Genomic DNA, 25,792 nt, shown 5'->3' on the forward strand with positions numbered 1-25,792 from the left:
TTTCATCACAATCATCATCAATGGAATAAATCATCATGGAAAAATGAATCATTTTCAAAATTTTTCAAATTACCCAGAAATTTCCTTATAAATATCATATAGTTTACTGTTTATCGAAAAGTTTTTTTCATTTACATTTTGTTTATTGTTTATTATTTACATTTTATGTATATCACTAAAAAAAAAATATCTTTCACAAATTTTTATCGATTATCATCATGGTCAAAAATTATGGACGATAAAGATCAAATTGAACAAGTGTCACAAAAAACGAATACCGAAGAACCAATTCAACAAGAGCAACCAAAAGAAAAGGACAATAAAGGTAAAGTATGGGCGGATTTTTCATAATGTAATTATTTTTTTCATACAACAGTCCCCTTATTATTAATTCCGACTGGAAATACGCCGATATTGAAGAAAAAAAATTTCAAAGTTGATTCAAATTTTACGATTGGCCAATTGAAAGTATTGATCAAAAAATTCTTGAGCTTAGATACAAACGAAGCTTTGTTTGTTTATGTCAATCAAATTTTTGCACCATCATTAGAGCAAACAGTACAAAATCTTTTTGATTGTTTTGGTTGTGATGGAAAATTAATACTCTATTATTCAAAAGCACAAGCTTGGGGTTAATAATGGATAGCCTAAACTGTTTACCACAAGAATTTCATTTTATATATCAATCATCCGAAGAATTCCAATTTCAACATTCAATTCGACTTCCATTGGATACGAATGTAACTCCACGTGAATATGGATTCCTTTTAATGAAACAATATCATATTCCCGAATATTTTGAAGATGATCTTATGGAAAAATTGCAATCATTCATTGATGAACATATTGATAAGATTCAATGTAATCGTATTGAACATGTACTCAAAAATCGTCAAAAACTTGCCAGTAAATCGCAGCAATTTATTGAAAAACTAAAAATCTGTCCAACATTACCTGATGCAAAATTACACAATCAAAATCTACAAAAATCAAAAGATAATATTTCAGATGAAAATTTTTATTCAATGTATCATAAGATTATTCATTCTGGTAAATTAACACAACAGCTTATTCAATTGGAAAATCATAATTCTGAAGTGATCAGATCTTTCATAAATCAAAAAGAGGAATTTCTTCGAGGTTTATCCGAAGATCAAAGTAAAAAAATTGAAGATATTCTTCTCAGCGGTAAATACAGCGAAAAAGAAATCAACACACTGACAAAGGAAAATGTTGCATTGGCCCAAAAAATTCGAAACGAATGGTTGGAGAAAATTTGCAATATTCGTTCTAATCAAAAAAGAGAATTTTATACTTGGATCAAAAATATTTACGAAGATCTAATGAAAGATTCCAGTTCACAAGCAATAGCAAATGCCAAGACGAATCCACTTGATCTGAAACATGATTCTCCACCTAATATTTCGAATGAAGATAAAGAAAATTCTTTCTCAGATTTTGTTGATATTTCCGATGAATTTGAAATGCAAGAAAGCTATACAATTAATCTTGGATCACAACTAAAAACAACACATAATTTGCGATTAATCGCAGCCAATATGCTTAAATTTTGCAGTAATGTTTTGACAGCACATCGAATTCAGACTGCTATGTCACTATATTCAAATTCATTATCCGCAGTTGTTTTGTTGGCTGATGAATCATTGACAAGTTCTGCAACGACTAAATCTGATTTTGCTAAAATGATTATGAACAGTTCGGAGAATCATTTTCCCGGATTGGATTTTCAATTCGACTTGATAAAAGCAGAATTAAATCGTTTAAAACCGGTAAATGAACATAATCAAAAAAATGGACAAAATTATCGTCTAAAAGCGGGTGATGTTTATATCACTCGTCATTCGAATCTTTCAGAAGCACATGTAGTTTTTCATATTGTTACCGATGATACGATACGTCATTCCGAAATCAATTCTCGTCATCCTGTTATTCTTGGTTTACGTAACATTTTAAAAATTGCCTACATCTATGACATTTCCAACATTTATCTTCCGTTATTGTTATTGGATCAAATGTATGAAGATATAACAATTCAATGGTGTCTAAAACGTGCTGAATTAATATTGAAATGTGTGAAAGGATTCATGATTGAAATGTCATCATTACTATCAATTAGTGATAGTGAAAATAAAACTATCCAGTTTGTAGTACCAAAAGGAATTTCACAAGAACTTTTCACAGCTTTGTCGTCCATTTTTCCAACGGTATTTCGTCTATCAAATCCATTATTTTTGACTAAGAATGATAATATGTAAAATGATTATTTATTACTATTGTATCACTGAAAACTAAAAGTTTAAACATTAAAAATAAATTCATTTATTTTGGCTTTGCAGCCATAAAGCGTTGTTCAATATCATTCCAATTGGCTACTTTCCAAATGGCATTAACATAATCTGGTCGAACATTTTTATATTGCAAATAATAGGCATGTTCCCATACATCAATGCCAAATAAGGGTACCAATCCTGTTGTGGCCTCTAATGGATCTTGATTAGGACAGGCAACAGCACGAAGCTGTCCACTTTTCGGACAACGACCAAGCCATGCCCAACCGGAACCTTGAACACCGATTGCCAATTGACTAACGCGAGCTTTCATATCATCTAAAGATCCGAAACATGAATTGATCGCTTGTAATAGTTCACCTTTTGGTTCACCAGATTTTCCTACTGGTGCTAAATTATGCCAAAAAATTGAATGATTAATATGGCCACCACCATTAAATCGTAATGCCGGTTCCAATTCAATTATTGTTTTAACATCATTTTTTGATTTAGCTTCTTCCATTTTTTCTAATGCAACATTCAAATTGTTAACATAAGCTTGATGATGTTTACTGTGATGTAGTTGCATGATTTCAGTTGAAATCACTGGTTCCAAAGCATTATAATCGTATGGAAGATCCGGTAAAGTAACCTTTGTACATTGTTGTTGTGTTGAGAGTACATTCAATGTTCGAGCCAAAATTGAAGGACATCGTAACATTGATGAATTTTTTATTAAAGATAACATTTTGTATCAATGACAACCAATGGAAAATCTATAAAATTAAACAATGGTTTTTATTAAACAATTTTCAAAATTTTAAAATTTAATAAATTGTAATTTAAAACCAGAAAAAATTCGAATGATTACCGATTGGACAAATGCGAAGAAATCTTGAAATATTAAAAAAAAACTATTTAAACTTTATGGGTTCAATTTGTTCTAAATAGCTAATATAAAAATCAGTCCCAATGAAAATACGTTTCAGGGTAGAAGTATTGAAATCACTTGTGTACAATTTGACATAGTAATCAAATTAAGCGTTACAAACGAAAAGATATATTGAACAATCGAACAATTGTGACTACTACTAATAGAAAGCATGTAATCAGTGCTCAATTACGATTGTATTGTGTTGTTCCACCATTTTGGCTTTTATTCTCACTTTTGTTCATCATTTCACGGACCACACCGGTTTTGTTAAAATCGAAAATTTTTAATTTTTTCGTATTCAACGATATCGAAATTTTTCCATCTAGATCTACATTTTAATCTTTTTTTTCAATCCTTAAAATTTGTCTATAGTTTAGTTTGATTAATCAATCATCAAATTTCAGAATAATGGCCGATAATGATAATGATTTGTTAGATTATGAGGAAGATGAAGAACAGGCACCAATTGGTGGTGATCTTTCCAATAATCAGGCAAATAATAATGGTACCGTGAACGATACAAAAAAAGCTGGCTATGTTTCCATCCATTCGAGTGGTTTTCGTGATTTCTTATTGAAACCCGAATTATTACGTGCTATTGTTGATTGTGGTTTTGAACATCCTAGGTATGTTTATATCATTACTTATTGATTACTTGATTATTAAATAATTATTTCAATTTTCAGTGAGGTTCAACATGAATGTATTCCACAAGCTATCCTGGGTATGGACATTCTTTGTCAAGCTAAATCCGGTATGGGTAAAACGGCCGTTTTTGTTTTGGCCACATTACAACAATTGGATCCAGTTGATGGACAAATTTCCGTATTAGTCATGTGTCATACACGTGAATTAGCATTTCAAATCTCCAAAGAATATGAACGTTTCTCCAAATATATGCCTAGCATACGTGTGGCAGTTTTCTTCGGCGGTCTCACCATTACCAATGATGAAAAAGTTCTTCGAATGAATCCACCACATATCGTTGTTGGTACTCCGGGTCGAATTTTGGCACTGATTCGTAATAAAAAACTGAACCTGAAAAATATCAAACATTTCATTCTTGATGAATGCGATAAAATGCTTGAACAGCTTGGTAAGTTTTTTAATTGAAAAATTGAAATTATAATTTTATTTAAAATTTTATCTTTCTATTTTAGACATGCGACGAGATGTTCAAGAAATATTCAAAGCTACTCCTCATGAAAAACAAGTCATGATGTTTAGTGCTACATTGTCAAAGGATATTCGACCAGTCTGCAAAAAATTTATGCAAGATGTAAGCATTGAACCATACATTCCGAAGCGATTTAATACGTTACTGCCTGTTGGTTGTTGTTGAATTTCGTGAAACAACAAATCGACAAAATTCTCGATGATCCTGAACGCAACCTTAATCAAATGAAATAAGGCTGCCAAATGAATGTCAATAGATTTTTCTTGGCATCCGAATTTGTTTAAGTCGTTTCGTTTTTCATTTTTTTCGCTCATCTCATCTATTGCGATGATTTCAAATGGACCACGTTATTTGTGATTAGCATTATTCGTCCGTTAAAAAATAATGTGGCTTTTTTGTTTGCGCATTTTAATCAAAAATTAGCCGCTCTCCCATTAATATAACAAAACAAAGCAAAAAAAATATATCAGAAATTGACAAGGCCATCACCCAGTGATGAAAGAAAGATGAATCAACTATTTTATTTTGGAATACAAAAGAAAGTGAAACTACTTAAGCAAAATAAAAGTAGAAGATTAGCATCAACGTTTTTTTGATTTCAACAAGAAAAAAAAGTGCTAGGGTTTTATCACTCATAATCGATTGAATCTCAATTATGAATTATTTCAACGTTCACATCATGAAAAATATGGCGAACCAAATCAAATGAATTGATCTCAATTATTATTATCTAATTACAAAGCGACAATTCCGTGATTGCATATTGTTACGGCTCGATTGTAACACATTTACAAATCATTCAATCTTTGTGTTGATTTGATGTATAATTGTTTTCGATGCCGTCAAATGCCGATATTATCGCAGTCCCTTGAATTTTTTTGAAATCCATGGATTGGAGATTGAATTTTTTTTAAAAAATTTACGATGCAACTGTTGCCGCTATGTTGCTGCTACCGATGTCGATTTATGAATTTTATTCCATTTTAAAAAAAATTGATCGATGGTCGAATTCATCGAAGATTATCATAGATGATGATGATGATGATGAAAAAAAACAAGAAGATTATGGCAGAAACAGCATTATCGCTACAGTATCCATTTTAATTTTATATCTAATATTTTATGGTACTAATCAACATTTTTTCTCTACATTCTACTTGTTCTTCGGATTTTTTTTTCTGTAGCCAATGGAAGTATACGTGGATGAAACAAAACTCACATTACATGGCCTACAACAATATTACGTCAAACTTAAAGATTCGGAAAAGAATCGAAAATTGTTTCAAATACTTGATGATTTAGAATTCAATCAGGTATGTTTATCAATTTATGATTGTTTTTTTTAAACGCCCGAAGCTTAGAGTCACTTGTGTTATTGTAAATTAATCATTCATGAGTGCTAAAGTGTTCGGAAATCAAGTTTTGTTTTGTTAGATTGATTTAGTTTTGAATTTTAAACATTAATTTCATTCGCTAACCATTTCTGGTATTTCAAACATTTGTTTTTCTTAAATTTTTTAGGTGGTCATTTTCGTTAAAAGTGTACAACGGTGTGTTGCTTTGGCAACTTTATTGGTCGAACAAAATTTCCCAGCTATTGCTATTCATCGTGCTATGACTCAAGAGGAACGATTATCACGTTATCAACAATTTAAAGATTTCCAGAAACGTATATTGGTCGCTACTAATCTATTTGGTCGTGGTATGGATATTGAACGTGTTAATATCGTATTCAATTACGATATGCCCGAAGATAGTGACACTTATCTACATCGTGTTGCTCGTGCCGGTCGTTTTGGGACGAAAGGTTTAGCTATCACGTTTGTAAGCGATGAAAGTGATGCAAAAGTGTTGAATAGTGTTCAAGATCGTTTTGATGTTTCAATTCCAGAAATGCCTGCCGATATTGACGTGTCTACCTATTGTAAGTTTCTTTTTAATTTTGAAAAAAAATAGATTTCTAATTTAATTTTTTATTATTTTTTTATATAGTCGAAGACAAATGAAAATAATAATTAGATTTGCCCACTCCATCACTATACCATATAAACGTTATCTTCAAATTATTTTTATTGGTTTAAAAAAATCATTTATAAACAATAACAACAGTAACAACAATCATTTAAGCATTACATTGTCTTTTTTTTGTAATTCATACACAAAATAGTTCTATAGGTTTTGATTTGTAATTCATAATTCATTTCGAATCTAATTGAATGAAGAAAAGATTCACAAACAAAAAAAAATTAACATAATACCTCTTGGTTATCGATTAAAAAAAACATTTTTCAAATAAATTCATTACTTCATTGGTTTGTTTTTGTAAAAAAATGAATTTTTTATTTTATTTTTTTCAAATTGCATCAAGTAAATGTGTGTGTGAATGTTTTTCGTTTGTTGAATTGATGTTATGATGTTTACCTTGGAAACAAGAAAATCCCTTCAATTTTGTAATTTGCCGTTGGAAATTTTTCATTTTTTTTCATTTTGTTTTTCAGTAATCATATTTTCATCATAAGAATCTTTCATTTGAAACTTGTTGATAAAGAAAACATTTGAAATTCGTTGTATTAATGTTGCTATGTGTGTATCATCAAAGTGGCTAGACCAGTTTTGCTATTTTTTTTTTCTTCAGATTTTTGTTATCCATTGCGTTTGATTTTTTTTTTTTTTTTTTGCTTCTATTTATTCGTTCTTGGAAAGATAAAAAATGTATGGATAAAAAATTAAAAGATTTCAAAAATCGATAAATTCGCTGTTCGAATTCCTAATTTTCTCGAAGGTCATATTATCATCATACGACAGGTATAAAAATGGAAATCAAAACGTAGCCAGTCGAATGATTCGAGAGAAATTTTTTCAGCAATTATTTTATCAAAAGTTATTTTTTCGATTTAAACAATTCAACAATGACATCCTATACGGATAAAGGACCAAAACCAGAACGTGGTCGTTTCATTCAATTTGATCATGTTACCTTTATTGTTGGTAATGCTAAACAAGCGGCTACATATTATTGTGTACATATGGGTTTTGAACCATTAGCATATAAAGGTTTAGAAACTGGTAGCCGTGATATTGTTAGCCATGTTGTTAAACAGAATAAAATTATATTTGAATTTCAATCACAATTAAATCCACAACATACTGAAATGAGTGAACATTTAATTCGTCATGGTGATGGTGTAAAAGTGGTAGCATTCGATGTAGAAGATATTGAATATATTGTTGAAATGGCCCGAAAACGTGGTGGTAAAATTGTTCAAGAAATTCGTATCGATTCCGATGAATTTGGTTCGGTTAAAACGGCTGCTGTACAAACATATGGTGATACAGTACATAAATTGGTCGATCGTCGTGAATATCGTGGAACATTTTTACCCGGTTATAAAAAATCTGAATTAGAAATCGTTGATTTTTTATCTACATTACCAAATATTGGTCTGCTTCATATCGATCATGTTGTTGGTAATCAACCGGAAAATCAAATGGAAAAAGTTGCTCAATGGTATGAAAAAGTATTGCAATTTCATCGATTCTGGTCGGTGGATGATACACAAATGCATACAGAATATTCTGCATTAAGATCGATCGTAATGGCCAATTATGAGGAAACAATCAAAATGCCAATCAATGAACCAGCACCAGCTAAACGAAAAAGTCAAATACAAGAATATGTTGACTATTATGGCGGAGCTGGTGTGCAACATATTGCTTTGCGTACAGAGGATATTATTTCCGGTAAGAATTACTTTTAAAAAAAATCATTCAAAATGAATGAATAATTTCATTTTATTTTAGCTATCAGTAAACTTCGTGCACGAGGTATGGAATTTTTGAAAGCACCGAAAATCTATTATGAAATGATTCGTGAGAAACTTAAAAACAGTCCGACTAAAGTGGCCGAAGATATGGATATGTTGGAAAAATTGAGCATCCTTATCGATTATGATGACAATGGATATTTGTTACAGATTTTCACTAAACCAATGCAAGATCGTCCGACCCTATTTTTGGAAGTTATTCAACGACGTAATCATCAAGGATTTGGTGCTGGAAATTTTAAAACTTTATTCGAATCGATCGAATTGGAACAGGAACGACGAGGAAATTTATGAATGCTTCAAATCGTTTTTGATTAATTGATTTTGAATCGAATCTTTCTATCCTTATGCTAAACTGGGTAATTTTTCATGTCAATGATTTTTTTTTGCAATAAAATTTCTTTTTAAAAATATTTTTTTTTAATTTTGCAATTTTGCGTTTCATAAAAAAAAATTGCCAATGATGTGTAAATAGCTGAAATCGATCATCGTTGTTGATTGTTGTTGTTATAGTCGACGCACGCATATGAAAATTTCATCAGACTGGCCACAATCTGAGGCCGTTTGATTTCGATTTGGCGCCAATTATTTATTTATCGATAATTTCGTAATGTTTTCATTGTTTAATCATACAGTAATTAAAAATTTTGATGTTTCGGTTCTATCTAAGAAAATATTCAATTGTTGTCGAAATTTCGCTACTGCCAAAAAGATCACCGAAATGGTGAAAGTGTTGAATGTTGCCGAAAAAAATGATGTGGCGAAAAATGTTGCAAATATTCTGAGCCGTGGTTCTTTACGTCGTCGTGAAGGCTATTCAAAATTCAATAAAGTTTATGAATTTCAAATACAGTTACCTGTATTGAGAAATCAACAATGTCAGATGATAATGACATCAGTTTCAGGCCATTTACTTAACTATGATTTTTTAGGTGATTATGGTAAATGGAATGGATGTGATCCACGAGTACTATTTTCGGCACCAATCACTACCACATGTTCAGAACAATGTAAATTAATCAAGCGTACTATTGAACGTGAAGTTTGTGGCTGTCAATTGTTAATCATATGGACCGATTGTGATCGTGAAGGAGAAAATATTGGTTTTGAAATCATAAAAATTTGTCAAGAAATAGAACCTGGTATTCGTGTATTGAGAGCACATTTTTCCGAAATTACTGGTGCTGCTATTTATAGAGCCATAAATTCACTGACCGATCCCGATAAGAAAATTTCAGGTATTTGTTTAATCTAACCATATTTATAAATAATCATTCTATTTTTATGAATATTTTTTTCCCCAGATGCTGTAGATATTCGACAACAATTAGATTTACGTATCGGTGCTGCATTTACACGGTTTTTAACCCTAGGATTACAACGAATTGTACCTCATCTTGAAAAATGTATAATCAGTTATGGTAGTTGCCAGTTTCCTACATTAGGTTTTGTTGTTGAACGTTGGAAAGAACGTGAAGAATTTCAGCCACAACCATTCTGGTTTATTGAAGTGAATGTTAAACGTGATAATATGAATTGTACATTTACCTGGAACAAACGACGTTTATTTGATCAGCGAGCATGTGTAGCCATAATGGCAAAAATAATGGAAAATCCTTTGGCAAAAGTGTTAAAAGTAAATAATCGTCGTACATCTAAATATCGCCCACATCCAATGGATACAGTTACATTCGAACGTTTGGCATCATCTAAACTAAAAATAAATGCTAAACGTGCAATGATTGCTGCCGAACGTCTTTATAATTTAGGTTTTATTAGTTATCCACGTACAGAAACGAATAAATTTCCACCTGAAATCAAATTGAATGATTTAATTCAGGCACAATGTGATAATCAACAATGGGGACAATATGCAAATCGTATTTTGGAACGAGGCGGTGCCAATCCTAGAAATGGTAATTTTGTTCATTGTTATATTTCTATTATTATCCATACTATTCATTTTTTTCTACTGTTTTTGGCAATGAAGTTTTTTTTCTAAAAAAAATGATATTTTCGATCAATCCACTAATGATGTCTATGCCTTTTTTCTGTCTTTTATCATATCATTGCTTTACGGTTGGTTCGTTCGACGTTCGAAAGGAAACAAATCGGATCAAGCTCACCCACCCATTCATCCGACAAAGCCGGCAACCAATCTGACCGATGGTGAACAACGTAAAGTATATGAATTAATAACTAGACATTTTTTGGCCTGTTGTTGGGCTGATGCTATTGGTGCAGAAGAAACGGTCGATATTGAAATCAATGATGAAACATTTCATGCAAAAGGATTGCGTATAATTGAAAAAAATTATCTAGAAGTATATAAATATGATTTTTGGGGTGAAAAACAGTTACCACAATTTGTACAAGATGAATGTTTTCATCCAAATTCTATCCTAATGAAAGATGGCCGTACTACAGCCCCGGAGCTATTAACCGAATCTGATTTGATTGCATTGATGGAAAAATTCGGTATCGGTACGGATGCAACTCATGCTGAACATATTGAAAAAATTAAAGATCGTAAATATATTAGCCAAATGGATGATCGACGATTAAAACCAGAAGGTTTAGGTATTGGACTTTATGAAGCATATATGGAAATTGAAGAACAAATGACACAACCATTTTTACGTGCACAATTAGAAATTGAATTACAACAAATTTGTAATGGAGAAAAAAATCCACAAGAAATATTACGTAATCAATTAATATTATATGAAAAAGTATATCATGAATCATTTCAAAATCGTAATCAATTATTTCAGAAAATTATTGAATTCATTTGAATTAAATAATCATCATCATGACCATTTACGTTTGACAAATTTGGCAGTAAATGACAATACACTTTTGTTTTTGTTTTTGTTTGTTTGGTACATCTGATTCGTAAAAAACCATCCATTCCAGATAGTAGTATTCCATCATTTAAAATGTCATTAGTAACATATGTATTGTCGATGTCTACAATGTGTGTTTTCATCAAGAAAGCTATTTTTCTCCGAAAAATTTTCTTCAAAAGAAATAATTATTCCATTATTTCATTTGTGGAATTTTTAATTTCTTTTCTCAAGAATATTATTTATGTCAGAATATTGTTTGTTGTCAATTTTTTTTTTTTTTTTTTTTTTTTTTTTGTAAATAATAATAAATAAATATTTTTCTCTCAAAATCATTTTCTTTTGTCAATATTGTATACAACTAATAATAATAATAATATTTTATTTCGTTCAAAGTTGAATAAATGAAAATTTCGTTTTTCTTGGAAATTCACATAAACACACACACACACAGACAAACACATCACTTCAATATGAAATTCTTTTTATTTTCTGTTCGACATGGAAAAATAATATAAATGATTTTTGTTCTCATAAAAAAAACTTACATTAAATTTTCAAAGAATTTTTTTTTCTTCAAAAATGATATTCTTTGATTCAATTCAGTGTTTTTGTTTTGTTTGGATTTGTATCCAACAATTTTTATTACATGGTCCGATATCCAACATTCGATTTTTTTTTTTTGTTTATGATGTTTGTTCATCATTCGTCTGCAATCGAATCTTGTAATGTGAATTTTCCTGATTTTTTTTTATTTGTTTTTAAGTCATTTTATCCAGGATTTTTTTGTTTTGTTGTTTTTCATTTTCTGAATATATTATGTCTTTCTATTTGTCTCAATCATCATCATCATCATCAGTGCATTTTTGATTTTATCTTTCTCCGTTTCGTTACACTAAGTAATTTATTATTATTATTATTTGGAATTTTTTGTTTCGGGGTTCAAATGGTGACATTAGCTTCGGGTGCAAAAATGGATTCAAAATCCTCTAACACATTATTGGATACTTTTATTTTTTTTTCAAATAACCACCATAGTCATTGTTGTTGTTGCTGTTGTTTGTCCAATGTCCATATAATAACAATGATAAACAAAAACAAAAATGAAAATTATCTTACCTGAAGGGTTTGTTGTGCCAAAAAACAAAACAAAACAAAAAAAAACTGTCAACAATAATATCGGGATTTGTTTCTTTAAAAGTATGGGGAAGGGGAAGAAAAGAATGTCTAGCTTGAACAACGAAAATAATGTTTGCTTTTCTTTTTAAGATTTTCTTTTTAAAATTCTTTGATATCCGTTTTTTTTATTGCTTAACGAAATTCACTAGTGATGATGATGAATTTTCCGACGAATTTAAATTTTAAACGAACAAATATTTGAGAGAGAGAGAGAGAGATAGAGAAAAAAAAATCCAATTTCAAATTACTTGGTTACCCGAGAAGAAACATGAAATGGAAAATTCAAATGTGAATATTTTTTTTTCTTTTTGCTTATTTGATTGTCAATAAGAAAGAAAAAATTAAATCCAAAAAAAAACGAATTGACTGGAAATAAAATTTGAGCCATAAAATTTGTACAACATTATTGAACTTTGATTCTTCATTGGTGATTCTCGGCGTGTATGTGTGGATCACGTTTTTTCCCCTATAGTAAAATCTTTTTATATCGCCAATGCACAAATAATCATTGCAAGAAGAAGAAAAAAAAAATTCGTATGAATGCATTCTGTGTGTGTGGGGATTAAATGGGTAGAAAAAAAATAAGAACATTTAGATTAGATAAGATTTGGTTATGCCTTATATGCAACAGATGTATTATTTTTTTGTTCAATTATTAAAATGATGATGTTTTGAAATATTTTATTTTATTTTTTGACTATAATCATTATCATTATTATTTTCAATATATTTTCATTATTAAATTGAATAAAATTAATTTTTTTTTCTTCAAAATCTTTGTTGTTGTTATTTTTAGAAGCTAGAATGTTCTCGAACGCAAAAAATTTAATAAATGAATAAAAATTCTTTTGTTTTATATTTTGGTTGTGGAATTTTTTTTTTCGCTTTTCTTATCATCATTTTGTCAGAATTTCTTTTTTTTTCATTCAAGTTTCATGTGATCCAAACATATTCTAATAGATCCATATACTGAAAAAAAACTGAAATTTAGTTAAAGAATTCAAGTCTTTAATGAAGTTTACAATGGTATTTTTTGTAGAAGAAATTGCAAAAAGCAAATAGAAATTTAAGATAAATTTTCTTCCATTGAATCTTGACGATGATGATGGTGATAATAATGATGAGGATGGTTTTCTTTTCAAGGGAAATTATTGAAGTTGAATCAACAATGACCATATAGACAACTTAATATAAAGAAATTTGATTCGATTTGAGGATCCTAGGGTCATTGTAATTGTCACACACACAAACACACATGTATAGATGCATAATCAACGGTACCCAAACTTCAACAATCTGGATGATGATGATGACATTCATTCAATGCCACATGTTTTTTTGTATGGTATGGCCCCTATTTACATGGGTGACAATGACGGTCATATGAATGACCATATGGAAATCGTTATTTTTTTCAACTACATTCATTCAGTAGTTTTTTTTCTTAAAAAAACACTGTATGTTGTCTGTGTTTAAATGTCAAAGTTCAATATTTAATTTTGTTTTTTATTATAATCATAGCTTCTTCCGGCAAAATTGACTAAAAAAAATATATAATGATGACAATTGTATTCGGGTTGAATGAAAAAAAATCATATGTATAGTTGTAGTTTGACCTTTGATCTTGAAACATAATAAGATTTCTTCTTTTTCTTGAAATTTTCATTTTTTCATTCATGATTTTCATTTTTGTATCGTTCATTTGATTTCCGATGATCGAATCGACAAGACAATATTTGAAACAAGATTTTGAAGAAAATTGTGAGAAGAAAAAAAAACATGAAACAAGAAGAAAATTTTAAATTATTTGATTTTTTCGTTACATTATTGATCAAAATAAAACAATGGAATAAACATTTTTGTATTAGAACCAAGAATGTTTCGAAAGATTCTCATCAACAATTGTCCAAAGTAAAAGGTATTTCTGATTTTCCTTATTGGTCAAACAATAAATTTTACCTCTGTTTTTAAAATTTTCTTTTTTTGTATTGTTTAACAGGACAAAATCGACAACAGAATACGATTAATAGTTCAAATAGTATCAATTGTAATCAGGAATTTGTTTCGAAAAAAATGATCATTATATTTTATGCTAATGATCATCCAAATTGGTTTATACCAGAACAATTTAAAAATAACGATAATAAAAATGATGATGATGATGATCACTATGGTGAATATCAACAACAACATTCTAAATTATTATATAATTTTAACAACAATGACAAACAAAATGATGAAAAAATTGATTATTGTGGCCAAAAATTGAATATCATCAGTAATGACGTCAATAAAAAATCTTTGATATTTGTAACAAAATTGATCAATATAGATGATCATCATGATTGTAACCATACAATAATCAATGATAATAATAATAATATTAATGGTAGTAGTATTCGTTATGATCAAAAAAAATCAACAACTATAACATCGAATATATTAACAACATTATCAAAATTATATAATGAATTTTATAATGACATCCATCATCAATGTCGAATAAATTGTTACCATGCAAATAATGTGAATATCGATCAATATCAACAACGAAAAATCGAATCAAATCACCATAATCATCGTCGTTGTCAATGTCAACAATTTTCAAATAATATTATTTTCTGTTTAATAATAAGTACAAGAATAGTACAATTTATTAATGATGACATGTTTGATTTGGAACAATGTTTGAATTTTTTACATTATCATCAAAATAATAATAATAAAAACGGTAAGTAACAATAATGAGATAGCTCCAATCAATTCCAAAAAATTCCGGCTTTCTCATTATTTTTTTTCCCCTTTTTTTTATCAAATAATCGAATAGAAATGAGAAATGGCAGCAAAGATTATCCTATAATCGAATCGACACAATTTCAAACATCCAAAATAATGACCAACATTCGATCCGATAATAATAATAATGATGATAATGATAATTCAAAAAACAAACGAACCAAAAATAACAAAACAAAAGTCAGAAAAAAATCTAAACAAACTAAATATATGAATAGTGAAAATGGAAATAATAATAATCGCAAATATATCAACAATGATCAGAATATGATCAGTGAAAATATAATTAAAGAATTCAGTGGTGAGGAAAAACAGAATGAACAAAAACAAAAACATCAACAACAACAAAAACAAAACAATGATGAAAAATGGCCATCAATGACAAAAATCATTACATATGCATTATATGATGAATACAATGAGATTAATATGTTTCGAATCAAATATAAATTATCTTGTTTTTTTGGTTGTTCATTTATTCCTGTTGCTAATAATAACAACAACAACAACAATTTCAACATGAATAACAATGATGATGATATGATGATCATGAATAAAAATGACTTCAAAAATATCATCACAAACAACAACAATGACAACAACAGTTATCGAATTGAAAAAGAAAATTTATTCATCAATATTGTTTATGACAATGCTATTCGTTTGTCGAATGAAAATTTATTCATACAATGGCAACAACAAATGTATGGTGAAAAATGTCAACCAAATAATAATAATCATGATGGTCAAAATATCGATTTACATTATTTTGAATCATCATTATTGAACTATCGATATCCATTGTTCAAAATTTTTCCGGAAAAGATTAATGAGGTAATATTGAAAAATCTTTAAAATATAAAATATTTTATTCAACAAAAATTTCCAAAAATTTTTTTATATAAACATCATCGATGAATGATGCTACTAGTTTACCAATAGATAAATAACCGTTTTTCCTGAAAAAAAATAAATTCCAAATGCAAAACTTTTTACGATTAACAGACTGAACAATGAATGAATTTAATTAGGAAAAAGCAAGAAGAAAAAAATTTCCATATATTCTTCGATCCAATTCTTGGTTATACAATAATGAGAATGAAAACATGAATTTAAAATTAGAATTTGATTCGATTCAAAATGAATGTTTTCTTTTTCATATCTTAATTTTTATTTGTACAAAAAGATTTATTTTTTTTTCTATCCCGGTTTTCTCATTCAATTATATTCCATTTTTTTCTGCTTCTTTTCTTGAATATTGACATTTAAACTTGGATTTTTAATTTTTAATTTTCAATTTATCTTTTTCGTTTTTTTCGTGTTATTATTGCCCATATTTTTTTCTGGTTTCTTGGTATATATTAGATGAACGAAAAAATTCTTATTATTTTTGATGAAAAAATTTCTGATAAACATTATGGAAAACTATTATTAATGAATCATAATCATATCGATGTTCTTATCAATGGACAAAGTACAATCAATTGGCTTTGGATGCAATGGATAGATAGTAATATTTTGATTGTAAAGATTCCAGGTAATGTTGTTCAATTTTTTTTTGTTGTTTCCTTTCCATTAATCATGATTGTATCAATGTAAAAACATTTTCATTTTCACAGATAAATTTTTCGTTAATCAAACACGAAATGCATCTTTTTCATTGAACATGGCAATCATTTTGAATGGACAACATATTCTAGGCAGTAGAACAATTCAATATGATAATGGAATGTTGTCATCTACATTGGCCGAAATTGATAACAAAAAAATAGAAACAACAAAAATCAAATCATTAATAAAACCAAACGACGAATTGATTTGTCAAACATTTGGTGTTGATACAATTGATCAGGTTGATCATGATCTATCTTCGTTATTCGATGTTGCTATTTCAAACAATGTTTTACAGAATAATAATAATAATAATAATAATAATCGACAATGGCCAACATGGTTTCATCTATGTGCAGCATATGGATTAGAAAAACTATTGATGAAATTGATGGAAAAATTGACAAAACAACAACTGAATAAAGTATTATTTATTCGAAATTGTTTAGGTTTGACACCGATGGATTTAGCATATCAAAATAAACATTCAAATATTGTCAATATATTGAATGAATATCAAATGAATAATAATAATATTGAACAAAATAATAGATTATTGTCCAATTCGATAATGTACAAAGTCAGTGACAATGACAATAAATTAATGAAAAATAATACTGTTGTTGTTATGGATGATAATAATCAATTTCGACCAAAAACAATGACAATAACTGATGGCAATGAACAATTTAATCAAGTTATTTTAACAACAAAAAACTATAATTCTCATTATTGTATGGATGATGATGATGATGATCCAATTAAATCGACCAAAAATCGCCAATCATTTAATAATAAAAATAATAATAATGAAACAGTATCGAAAATGGACAAAAAACAATTTGTCGAAACGAATGCAAAAAGAAATGAACCATCATCATCATCATCATCATTGCAAAATTCTATGCGGATAATCGAAAAAGAAAATAATAATGAAAATATTTCGAAACAACATGACCAACAATCAAATGATTTCAAGTTGAATAATGGATTCAATTATCATTATAGTGACTATAATAATAAATTGATGATGACTAACCCTATCGAATCGATTACATCTAATGATAATAGTATTGTTGTTGTTGTTGATGATGATATTATGATCAAATCAAATCCAATTATGATTGAAAAAACGATAAATTTCAATTCAAATGATCATCATATCGAAAACAGATTTTCAATTAATGATAGAATTTCAAATACATCTGAACAGCGACAACAACAACAACAAAAATTTACTAATCAATTTGAAATAACCGAAAATAATGAAAATCAGAAAATAATTTCATCTAAATATGAACTATTATTACTTATTGAACAATTTAAACAAGGAATTTCAATCGAAATTTTTAGACAATTATTTAATGAATGGGAAATGAAATATTTAGATGTACTTGAAGGACAAATGACAAACGAATTTCTTTATTCATTCAATGAGATTAAAAAGTTATGTACGATTATTGATTATAATGATGATGATGACGGTGATGATGATGGTGACAATCAAAATGATGACGTCGATTATGATGATGAAATTCAATTGAACAAGGATGCATTAAAGAATAAAGAATATATTAACTATAATCAATGGAAAAATTATTATCATCATGATGATGATGATGATCATTCTTTACAAATTCAAATGAAAATGGACAATAAATCATTACAACAACAACAACAACAACAACGATCGGTATCAACAAAAATGAATGAAATGATTATGATTCAAGATTCAAACATTCAAATCGATTTGGTATAAAGAAAACAAAATTGAATGTTTGTATGTGTGTGTTTGTAAATCGATAAAGAATTTTCTATTTTTGTTTTTTGTTAAATTCCATCAACAATGAATTGTATTCGCTTCCCTTTCACTTTCTCCCTATCTCGCAGTCTATTATTATCAACATCATCAGTATTTTGATTGTATGTGGAGAAATACAAGGCAAAAGAGCAAAAAATTCATTCATAATATTGTTGTTGTTATTATTCCAACAGAATCAATGATCATTGTTCATATTCATTCTGTTTTATTGTTTTAGCCATAATCATTATTATTATTGTTTGTTTGTTTGTTTCATAAAACATTTTATTTCATTCATTCATATTTCATTCTGTGTGTATCATAGATACAGATAACCTAAAAAAATGTTCAATTCAATCGTTGTTGTTGTTTACTAAAATGTTGGATAAATTTTTTTCATTTTTTTTCGGTTCAAAAACATTAAATTTTTTCTCTTTCCTTAGACAAAAAACAAACAAAAAAAAACAAAAATGACAACAGCAAAAATGATGCTTTTGTTATCGGTTTTTTCGAATGAAACCAAAAATAAAAAACAAAATTATTAATTGAATCCAAATTAACAAACTACAACAATCCATTAACTTTGAAAAAAATAAAATAATATTTTTGTTAAGATTATTAGTGTGAAATAAAATGAAAATTTTTTTCTATCACTCACTTATTGTATCTTACAGAAACAATCAGTCCATCATAATTGAGATTTTCTGGTATAGATTGTCATTGTCGGCAACAACAAAATAAGATTATTTTGCTGTTGTTGTTTATCGTCTACAGCTTTCAAAGATTCTGTATCAAGGAGAAAATGCTTGTTCAATGTACGAATTAAAAAAAAGAAAAAGAAAATTGAACATCATCGATACAAAAACAAATCAAGTCAATAAAATGAATCTGTTTTGGAAATAGTTATTTTCTCAATAAAAAAAACTATTTTCTTTCGGTTATCTTTGAACCAAAGAAACCAAAATGAAAAAAATGATGACGTCATTCAATCTGATAATGATGATTTGAAAAGAAAAAAAATCATCATCATCAACATCAGATATTCAATCAAACGTCATTATTTTTTTGGGATACACATATGGGATCAGATTCTTCTTCTTCTTCTTTTGTCATCACATTTGACTTTGGTTGAATGTTAAACGAAAACAAAAAACAAAAAAAGTTTCGTAACGATTTTTCCTATTTTCGATAAGTTGTTGTTTGTCACTTTAAGTTTGTAAAAAAAAATATCATTTCGATGCTGAACTTTAAATTTTTTTTTTTGTTTCGTTGGCTGCAATTTACATTCAAGAATGATTTATTTTTTGATTAAATTAAACGAAAGTTTTTATATAATTTAGTTGACACTTTTTTGTTGTTGTTTTTGTTGCGGTTTCTCTCGTTTGTCTGCACTCATAATACATTATTATTATTTACGAATGTGATAACCGACGACGACGATGATCAAAATGATTGACAAAAAAAACTATATAAAAAGAAAAAAGTCTGATAATGTTTGTCTATTCTTTTCTCTTTTTTGTTTCGGAAAGAATTTATTCATGATTATCATTATTCGAGACATAAATAGTGTTTTTAACAATCTCTATCCCAGACAAAACAATGCATAATATCATTTATATAAAAGAGAGAGAGACATGTAAATTAACGTTTATGGAACGTATTTTTTTATTTATATTTCTTTATAACGTAATACAAAAAAAAAGTTTATAATAGCAATGAGATAGTGAAAAAACTTACTTTAATTTTACCATAATACATCGATATCGATTATAGAGAGTGAAAAGAATTTCATTCTTTTTTCTTTACAATATTATTATTTCCCTTAACTGAACCAAAAATTTACTATATTTTTTGGGCATTCAATGAACTGAAAATTTAAATATAAATTATGTGTGATAATGGTGGTTTTTAGATCGTTTATATCACATCTATCTATTTATTTATTTAGATTCTTTTGAGTGTTTTTTTCCACACATTTTCTCTACTTTCAAATTTTGTTTCTTTTTCTGTATTCAATGTTGTGGTTGGTTATATAAAACGAAAAATATTCACAGTGAGAGAAAACAAATTCAAAGAAAACTAAGTGATTTTTGAATCGCTTCAATTCTGTTTCGATTTTGTTTGCAAAATTGTTGTGAAACACACACAGAGAAAAAAAACAATGCAAAAAATAAATCCACAGATAGAATTGAAGTCTATAGAGAAAGAAAAAACTGACCAAAAATGATGAAAAATGAACGATAAAACTTGTGCAAATAAATACATCTTAAATCTTACTTATTTCAATAACAACAACAATGTGATAATCTAAATAATATGGATACCCCAAAAAAATATTTCTACACTTTATTGAGAAACTGATAGCCAAAAAAAAAGAAAGAAAAAGAAAAATTACCAAACAACCAACAACAGCTGACAGCAACAAATTACTGACATACAAAAAACAAACAGCAAAAAATAGCGTCAAAAAGTCATATATAGGTTTTTATTTTATTCTTTTCACCCCAAAAAAAAAACACTGATATGTAATGTGATCATTGCATCATAGATCTAAATTCTTATTATTATTATAATTTTTTTTTGTTTGGCCATTTTTCTTTCATTCATTCGAATACAATGTTGAAACAAAAAAAAAATAATAAATAACAAATATTCAACGGTACAAACCCAATGGAACATACAATGTGACAAACAAGCTTTATTTCTTTTTCATTTTCATTTTCAATGATGATAATGATGACGACAATGATGACGATGATGATGATGTTAATGACAAGAATCAACAATAACACATCAGAAAAACAAAAAAAAACAATGAAGAAAAGAAGGGCAAAGATTTTGTTTTTCTTTTCTTTTCTTGAATATTTATTTTTTTCATTTATATTTTTGTTTGATTCTTCTTTTTCTTTTTTTTTCTTCTTCTTCTGTTTCCACGAACATAATTCATTGAATATATTCGGAAATTTCTATGTGGTTTGAATAAAAAATGAAGATCAAAAGCCAGAGAAGATGAAGATATTCGGGTGGTTGTGTTGAATACATTGTTAATAGAATTTTTTTTTTTTTTTTTTTTTGATCATTGGAATGATAAGATCGAATGTGAAAACCAAACTTAAGAAGAAAGAACATTATCTATTTCAACATAATCATATCTCATATAGTTAAAATTGAAAATGTGAGCAAAAACAAAAAAAGTTGAAAAATTGAACTTTTCTAATTTCCATATTTGTTTTTTTTTCTTTATTTCATAGTAAATATTCATAAAAACCGATCATCATCATTATCTAATAGCTACAGTGATGATATCCACCGTGTCATGACATTTTTCCAGGGAAAACAATATTATAATAATGAAGTTCGCTTAAGAACTTTGGTTGTTTAAAGTTTACAATTTTTGTTTTATCCTGAATTTCCGGATTTCAATATCCAGCCAAAGAAAAAATCGATTTTTCTGGTCTTCAAAAAACCAAATGGATGAAAATGTTCAGTTGAAACAACTTCCTAATAACAACAACAAAAAATTTATTGTGTCTTTGTTGTTGTTGTTGTTTTCACACCCACAACGAATGTATAAATAAAAATGATCTTTATTTGTAATTTGATAACCCCGGAAAACTAACTACTAGCTTATTATATGTTTTCTTTGAATTGAATCATCGTTATTATAATGTTGAAATATCATTATAAAATTTCAATGTTACCGTTTTTTTTTGTGTGTTGTAAAATGTTGTTACAATAATAATAAGAATTTTTATACTGCAGTGATGACAATCTGCTTTTGCTGTTTGCTTGTTTGTTTGTTTGTTGTTGAATGATGATGTCTATCGATTTTTTTTTTTTGGTTGTGTTCCCCAAAAAAAATCATAATAATCAAGAAAAAAAAAGCCGATGGCAATTCAAATTTGGAAAATATATTTACATTGGAAAAAGTGTCACAGTTTTATTCATTGATATGAAAAACGAGAAATCTTATTTGACCAAAATGAATGTATGAAGGAATAAGAAAATTATGTGCAAAGAATTTTCAATGGGATTTTCTTTAGTTATATTTAGTTATTCTTGTGATTCTTTGTGTTTTGGGTATAGAAAATCGATTTTTATCATTTTGAGATTTCTTCTTCTTCTACTGTTTGGTCAACCAATTCTTCTCTCCCACCAGAAAATCATTTAATAAATATCCAAATCAAAATGAATATCATTATGCCAAAAAAGGATGATGATTATTTAGATGTTCTGCATGTATAAAGTTGTTGTAATAACCCTATTGGCCCAAATTTTTTTTCAAAAAAAAGGGGTGATGGAAGTGGTGGTGGTGGTGGTGGTAATATGGCTGTGATGGAATTTTGACATCCAGATTATGTTCTGTTATTATTCTAATTTCCACTTAAAATCTCGTTTGTTTTTTTTTTTTGTTCATTATTTTACTACTTTGGGTATTTTTTTGGTATATCCAGATTATAATGAGCTGAATGAATAAATGAAAAAAAAAGTGGGGACAAAAAAAAATTCAAAGCAAAGTAAAATCCCCTGAACTTTTTTTTCACTCATAATCAAGAGAAGAAAAACAAAATTCGTCCATTCACTTTGTTTTGGTTGGTGGGGTTGAATTTTGTAGTTTACAAAATAGTTTCATTTTTTTGCTTGCTTGCTTGATGCTTACAGAATTATTTTCTCTACCTTTTGAATAATAATAAGGTATTATTTTGTCAAAATAAAACAGTAGAATATGAATTCGAATGAAACCCAAAAAAAAAGTTTTCATTTTTTGCTAAAAAAAAACAAAACTTCTGGTTTTTTTTCATTCATTCATTCCTGGTTTCATCATCACCATCATCATTACAGTTTGGTTCAATTATTTTGTTGTTGTTGTTGTTGTTTTAATCAAGTATCCAATCAGTAGTAATCAAGAGAACAACCAAACAAACAAACAAACAAAAACCACAGGTTTTTGGATCAGTTTAATTTCATTAAGTTGAATTAATTTTTGTTTCTGTCCAATGTAGTTAGTATCATCATCAACATCAGGATTTTTGTTGATCTAGAAAAATATTTTTTGGTTTATCGATCTTAATCTTTGGGAAAAAAACCATTGTTTTTGGTTATAACTTGAGATTATTATGAATGTCTTTTTGTGTTCACTTCATCCAAACATCATGATGTATGATTCATTGAAATTGATTTTTTTCGTTTCTGTCAGTTCAGCAATTTTTTTAGAAAATCAAATTGAGGAAAGAAAAAATGTAGTGGAAAATACCAATAATGGAGATCAAACAATCAGCAAAAAAACAACAAACAAACAATTTTTACGGCAATTTGTCCGGTCAATAAAAAAAAGAATTGCGAACCGAAAAAATAACCGACTTGAACACCAGATACAAACAAACAACGAAAAAACAAAACAAAAACAATTTGCCATTGAAAAAAAGCAAAAAATTGAAAATCAAAAAAAAATCGATAATAAATAAAGTTTGAAGAATTAAAATTGAGAAAAAAACATTAAGAAAATACGGAAAAATATTGGCATGTAAAGAGAAAAATCATGACCATTGTTTAAAAAACATCAAATATTAAGGAAAATGTTTTCTCGATGGATATTTTTGGGTTATTGATGATGAAACAAGTCAGTCAGTCAATGTGTGAATCAAAGAATTCAGTGTTTTTTGTTTTGTTTTGGAATTGCTTGTTTGTTTGTTTGTTAGCCCCTTGAGTATCCAAATACATATTGTGTATGTAGGTTTTCTATGTTTTTTTTTCATTTCATATCATTGATTTTTCTGTTGCTGTTGCTTCTTTCATAAATGATGATGATGATTGAATCAATGAATGAAATGAAATGAAATGACGACATTACTTTTTGTTTTCTGTGAACAAATGAAGAATGTCCAGAAAGTAATGTATACTTTATAAAAATAATAATGTTATTATTAGAACAAAAAAAAATGATAATTTAATTTAATTTTAAAATGTTAATTAGAATTTTTTTGTTTAGTTTTTTCTGAAGCAAAAATCAAAAATCACAGAAAAATTCAATGTTTTTGTTTTGTTTGTTGTTGTTATCAATGAAATTCCAGAATTGTATACTTGATGTTCAACTTTTTTTGTCTGTTGACAAGTTTTTGTTTCCCACGCACACTGTTTTTAGTCTGACATTACGTCCTGTACTGTTAATCAACATTGATGCTCATCTGCCATTATAATTTCGACAACAATGTTTTTCATTTGTCAATGCAGAAAACAAACATAAAAGAGAGAGAGAGAGAAAAAAAATTACAATTTAAATTGATGATGTTAAATTTATCAAATTTAAAACAATTTAAACAAAAAAAAAAATAGATATTGTAAAACAACGAAAAAACATTCAAATCTAAATTCGGAATCTTTTTTTTTCGGGCAATTTGATTTGAATGTTTGAAAAAATTTATTCAATGAAAAAGGAAAAATCAATGATTTATGATTAGTGTATGTCGTCAACAAAACAAAACAATCCAAATAATTTTTATGCATTTTAATTTCAACTTGAATTTTTTTATAAAACTTTAAAAACTAAAATTTCTTTTTTTACATATTTTGCTCAGGAAATATTCTTGAATTCCTAACGACAACTGATTGTCATTATTATTCTTTTCTCATCTTTTACGCCTACTTTGATGTATTTTTTTTTTATTTCCATCAGTCCATCAATACAAACAAAATAAATTTGAAATTCTTGCCATTCTCAATATAACCATTTGTAACATTCAAAATAGAAACAATGAATGAATGAAAACAAATTGCCATTTCCATTATCATTGAAAACAAACTATAGTTATTTGCAAATGCAAATGATTCTTTTTACTTTTACATTTTTTTTCTTATTTTCATAATTAACCTTACTTCGCCATTGATTTGAATCAAAATAGAAATACTATGATGAAATGTTGGCTTCACTGCCGAAATTCAACATTGATGATTTTTTTTGTAGATTTTCTATTTTCCCTGTATATAAGATGGTGAATATGAAATGAAATAAGAATGACATTTCAAACAAAATAAAATTTCAGAAAAAAATATTTGTGGCTTCAATGAAACATGTGCATCTAATGGATTTGTTAATTTTTTTTCTTTTTCTTTTTTTAGCTCAAAAAATATGCATTGTGAATGTTGTAAATGATTCACCATAAAATGATGTGTAAGTTTTCAAAAAAAAAAATCTGAATTGTTCTTTGGAAAAATAAAAATAAAAAATGAAATGATTGTATCCAGAGAAGAGATTGACAACACCAAAGAATTGTACAAATCAAAATTGTTTCTTTTTTTGTTGTTGTTGTTGATCGAAATGATCGCTAAGGAAGAAAAA

At 27.8% G+C, this 25,792-nt stretch overlaps 7 protein-coding genes across 7 annotated transcripts; 6 read left to right on the forward strand and 1 right to left on the reverse strand.

The window, feature by feature from the left end:
• Nucleotides 1-8: 8 nt before the first annotated feature.
• LOC113794392 (FERRY endosomal RAB5 effector complex subunit 3) lies at nucleotides 9-2,364 on the forward strand. Its single transcript, XM_075821440.1, has 2 exons — nucleotides 9-325; nucleotides 377-2,364. The coding sequence occupies exon 2, from the start codon at nucleotides 639-641 to the stop codon at nucleotides 2,274-2,276; it is 1,638 nt and encodes a 545-aa protein (XP_075677555.1). The 5' UTR covers nucleotides 9-325; nucleotides 377-638; the 3' UTR covers nucleotides 2,277-2,364.
• Nucleotides 232-636, forward strand: Atg12 (Autophagy-related 12). Its single transcript, XM_027344520.2, has 2 exons — nucleotides 232-325; nucleotides 377-636. The coding sequence occupies exons 1-2, from the start codon at nucleotides 232-234 to the stop codon at nucleotides 634-636; spliced, it is 354 nt and encodes a 117-aa protein (XP_027200321.1).
• Sod2 (superoxide dismutase 2) lies at nucleotides 2,264-3,237 on the reverse strand. The gene is made up of 2 exons (XM_027344519.2): nucleotides 3,160-3,237; nucleotides 2,264-3,064 (listed from the first exon to the last, which is right to left on the reverse strand). Exon 2 carries the CDS (start codon nucleotides 3,034-3,036, stop codon nucleotides 2,341-2,343), a length of 696 nt encoding a protein of 231 aa, XP_027200320.1. The 5' UTR covers nucleotides 3,037-3,064; nucleotides 3,160-3,237; the 3' UTR covers nucleotides 2,264-2,340.
• A 205-nt stretch (nucleotides 3,238-3,442) lies between these two features.
• On the forward strand, nucleotides 3,443-6,696 carry Hel25E (ATP-dependent RNA helicase 25E). Its single transcript, XM_027344515.2, has 6 exons — nucleotides 3,443-3,848; nucleotides 3,909-4,318; nucleotides 4,383-4,501; nucleotides 5,584-5,712; nucleotides 5,921-6,323; nucleotides 6,392-6,696. Exons 1-6 carry the CDS (start codon nucleotides 3,631-3,633, stop codon nucleotides 6,403-6,405), a joined length of 1,293 nt encoding a protein of 430 aa, XP_027200316.1. The 5' UTR covers nucleotides 3,443-3,630; the 3' UTR covers nucleotides 6,406-6,696.
• A 523-nt stretch (nucleotides 6,697-7,219) lies between these two features.
• Hpd (4-hydroxyphenylpyruvate dioxygenase) lies at nucleotides 7,220-8,636 on the forward strand. The gene is made up of 2 exons (XM_027344518.2): nucleotides 7,220-8,140; nucleotides 8,201-8,636. The coding sequence occupies exons 1-2, from the start codon at nucleotides 7,309-7,311 to the stop codon at nucleotides 8,515-8,517; spliced, it is 1,149 nt and encodes a 382-aa protein (XP_027200319.2). The 5' UTR covers nucleotides 7,220-7,308; the 3' UTR covers nucleotides 8,518-8,636.
• Nucleotides 8,637-8,715: 79 nt separating this feature from the next.
• On the forward strand, nucleotides 8,716-11,305 carry Top3alpha (topoisomerase 3-alpha). Its single transcript, XM_027344512.2, has 3 exons — nucleotides 8,716-9,461; nucleotides 9,528-10,139; nucleotides 10,327-11,305. Exons 1-3 carry the CDS (start codon nucleotides 8,834-8,836, stop codon nucleotides 11,016-11,018), a joined length of 1,932 nt encoding a protein of 643 aa, XP_027200313.2. The 5' UTR covers nucleotides 8,716-8,833; the 3' UTR covers nucleotides 11,019-11,305.
• Nucleotides 11,306-13,762: 2,457 nt separating this feature from the next.
• On the forward strand, nucleotides 13,763-19,019 carry LOC113794352 (uncharacterized). Its single transcript, XM_075821446.1, has 5 exons — nucleotides 13,763-14,166; nucleotides 14,248-14,979; nucleotides 15,076-15,878; nucleotides 16,410-16,581; nucleotides 16,664-19,019. The coding sequence occupies exons 1-5, from the start codon at nucleotides 14,028-14,030 to the stop codon at nucleotides 18,412-18,414; spliced, it is 3,597 nt and encodes a 1,198-aa protein (XP_075677561.1). The 5' UTR covers nucleotides 13,763-14,027; the 3' UTR covers nucleotides 18,415-19,019.
• Nucleotides 19,020-25,792: the final 6,773 nt, after the last annotated feature.

Source organism: Dermatophagoides pteronyssinus, unplaced genomic scaffold (assembly GCF_027571235.1).
Source record: "Dermatophagoides pteronyssinus isolate colony J.1.1.1.1 unplaced genomic scaffold, Derpt_VIB-CSIC_2022.12 sq0010, whole genome shotgun sequence".
Lineage (NCBI taxonomy): Eukaryota > Metazoa > Arthropoda > Arachnida > Sarcoptiformes > Pyroglyphidae > Dermatophagoides > Dermatophagoides pteronyssinus.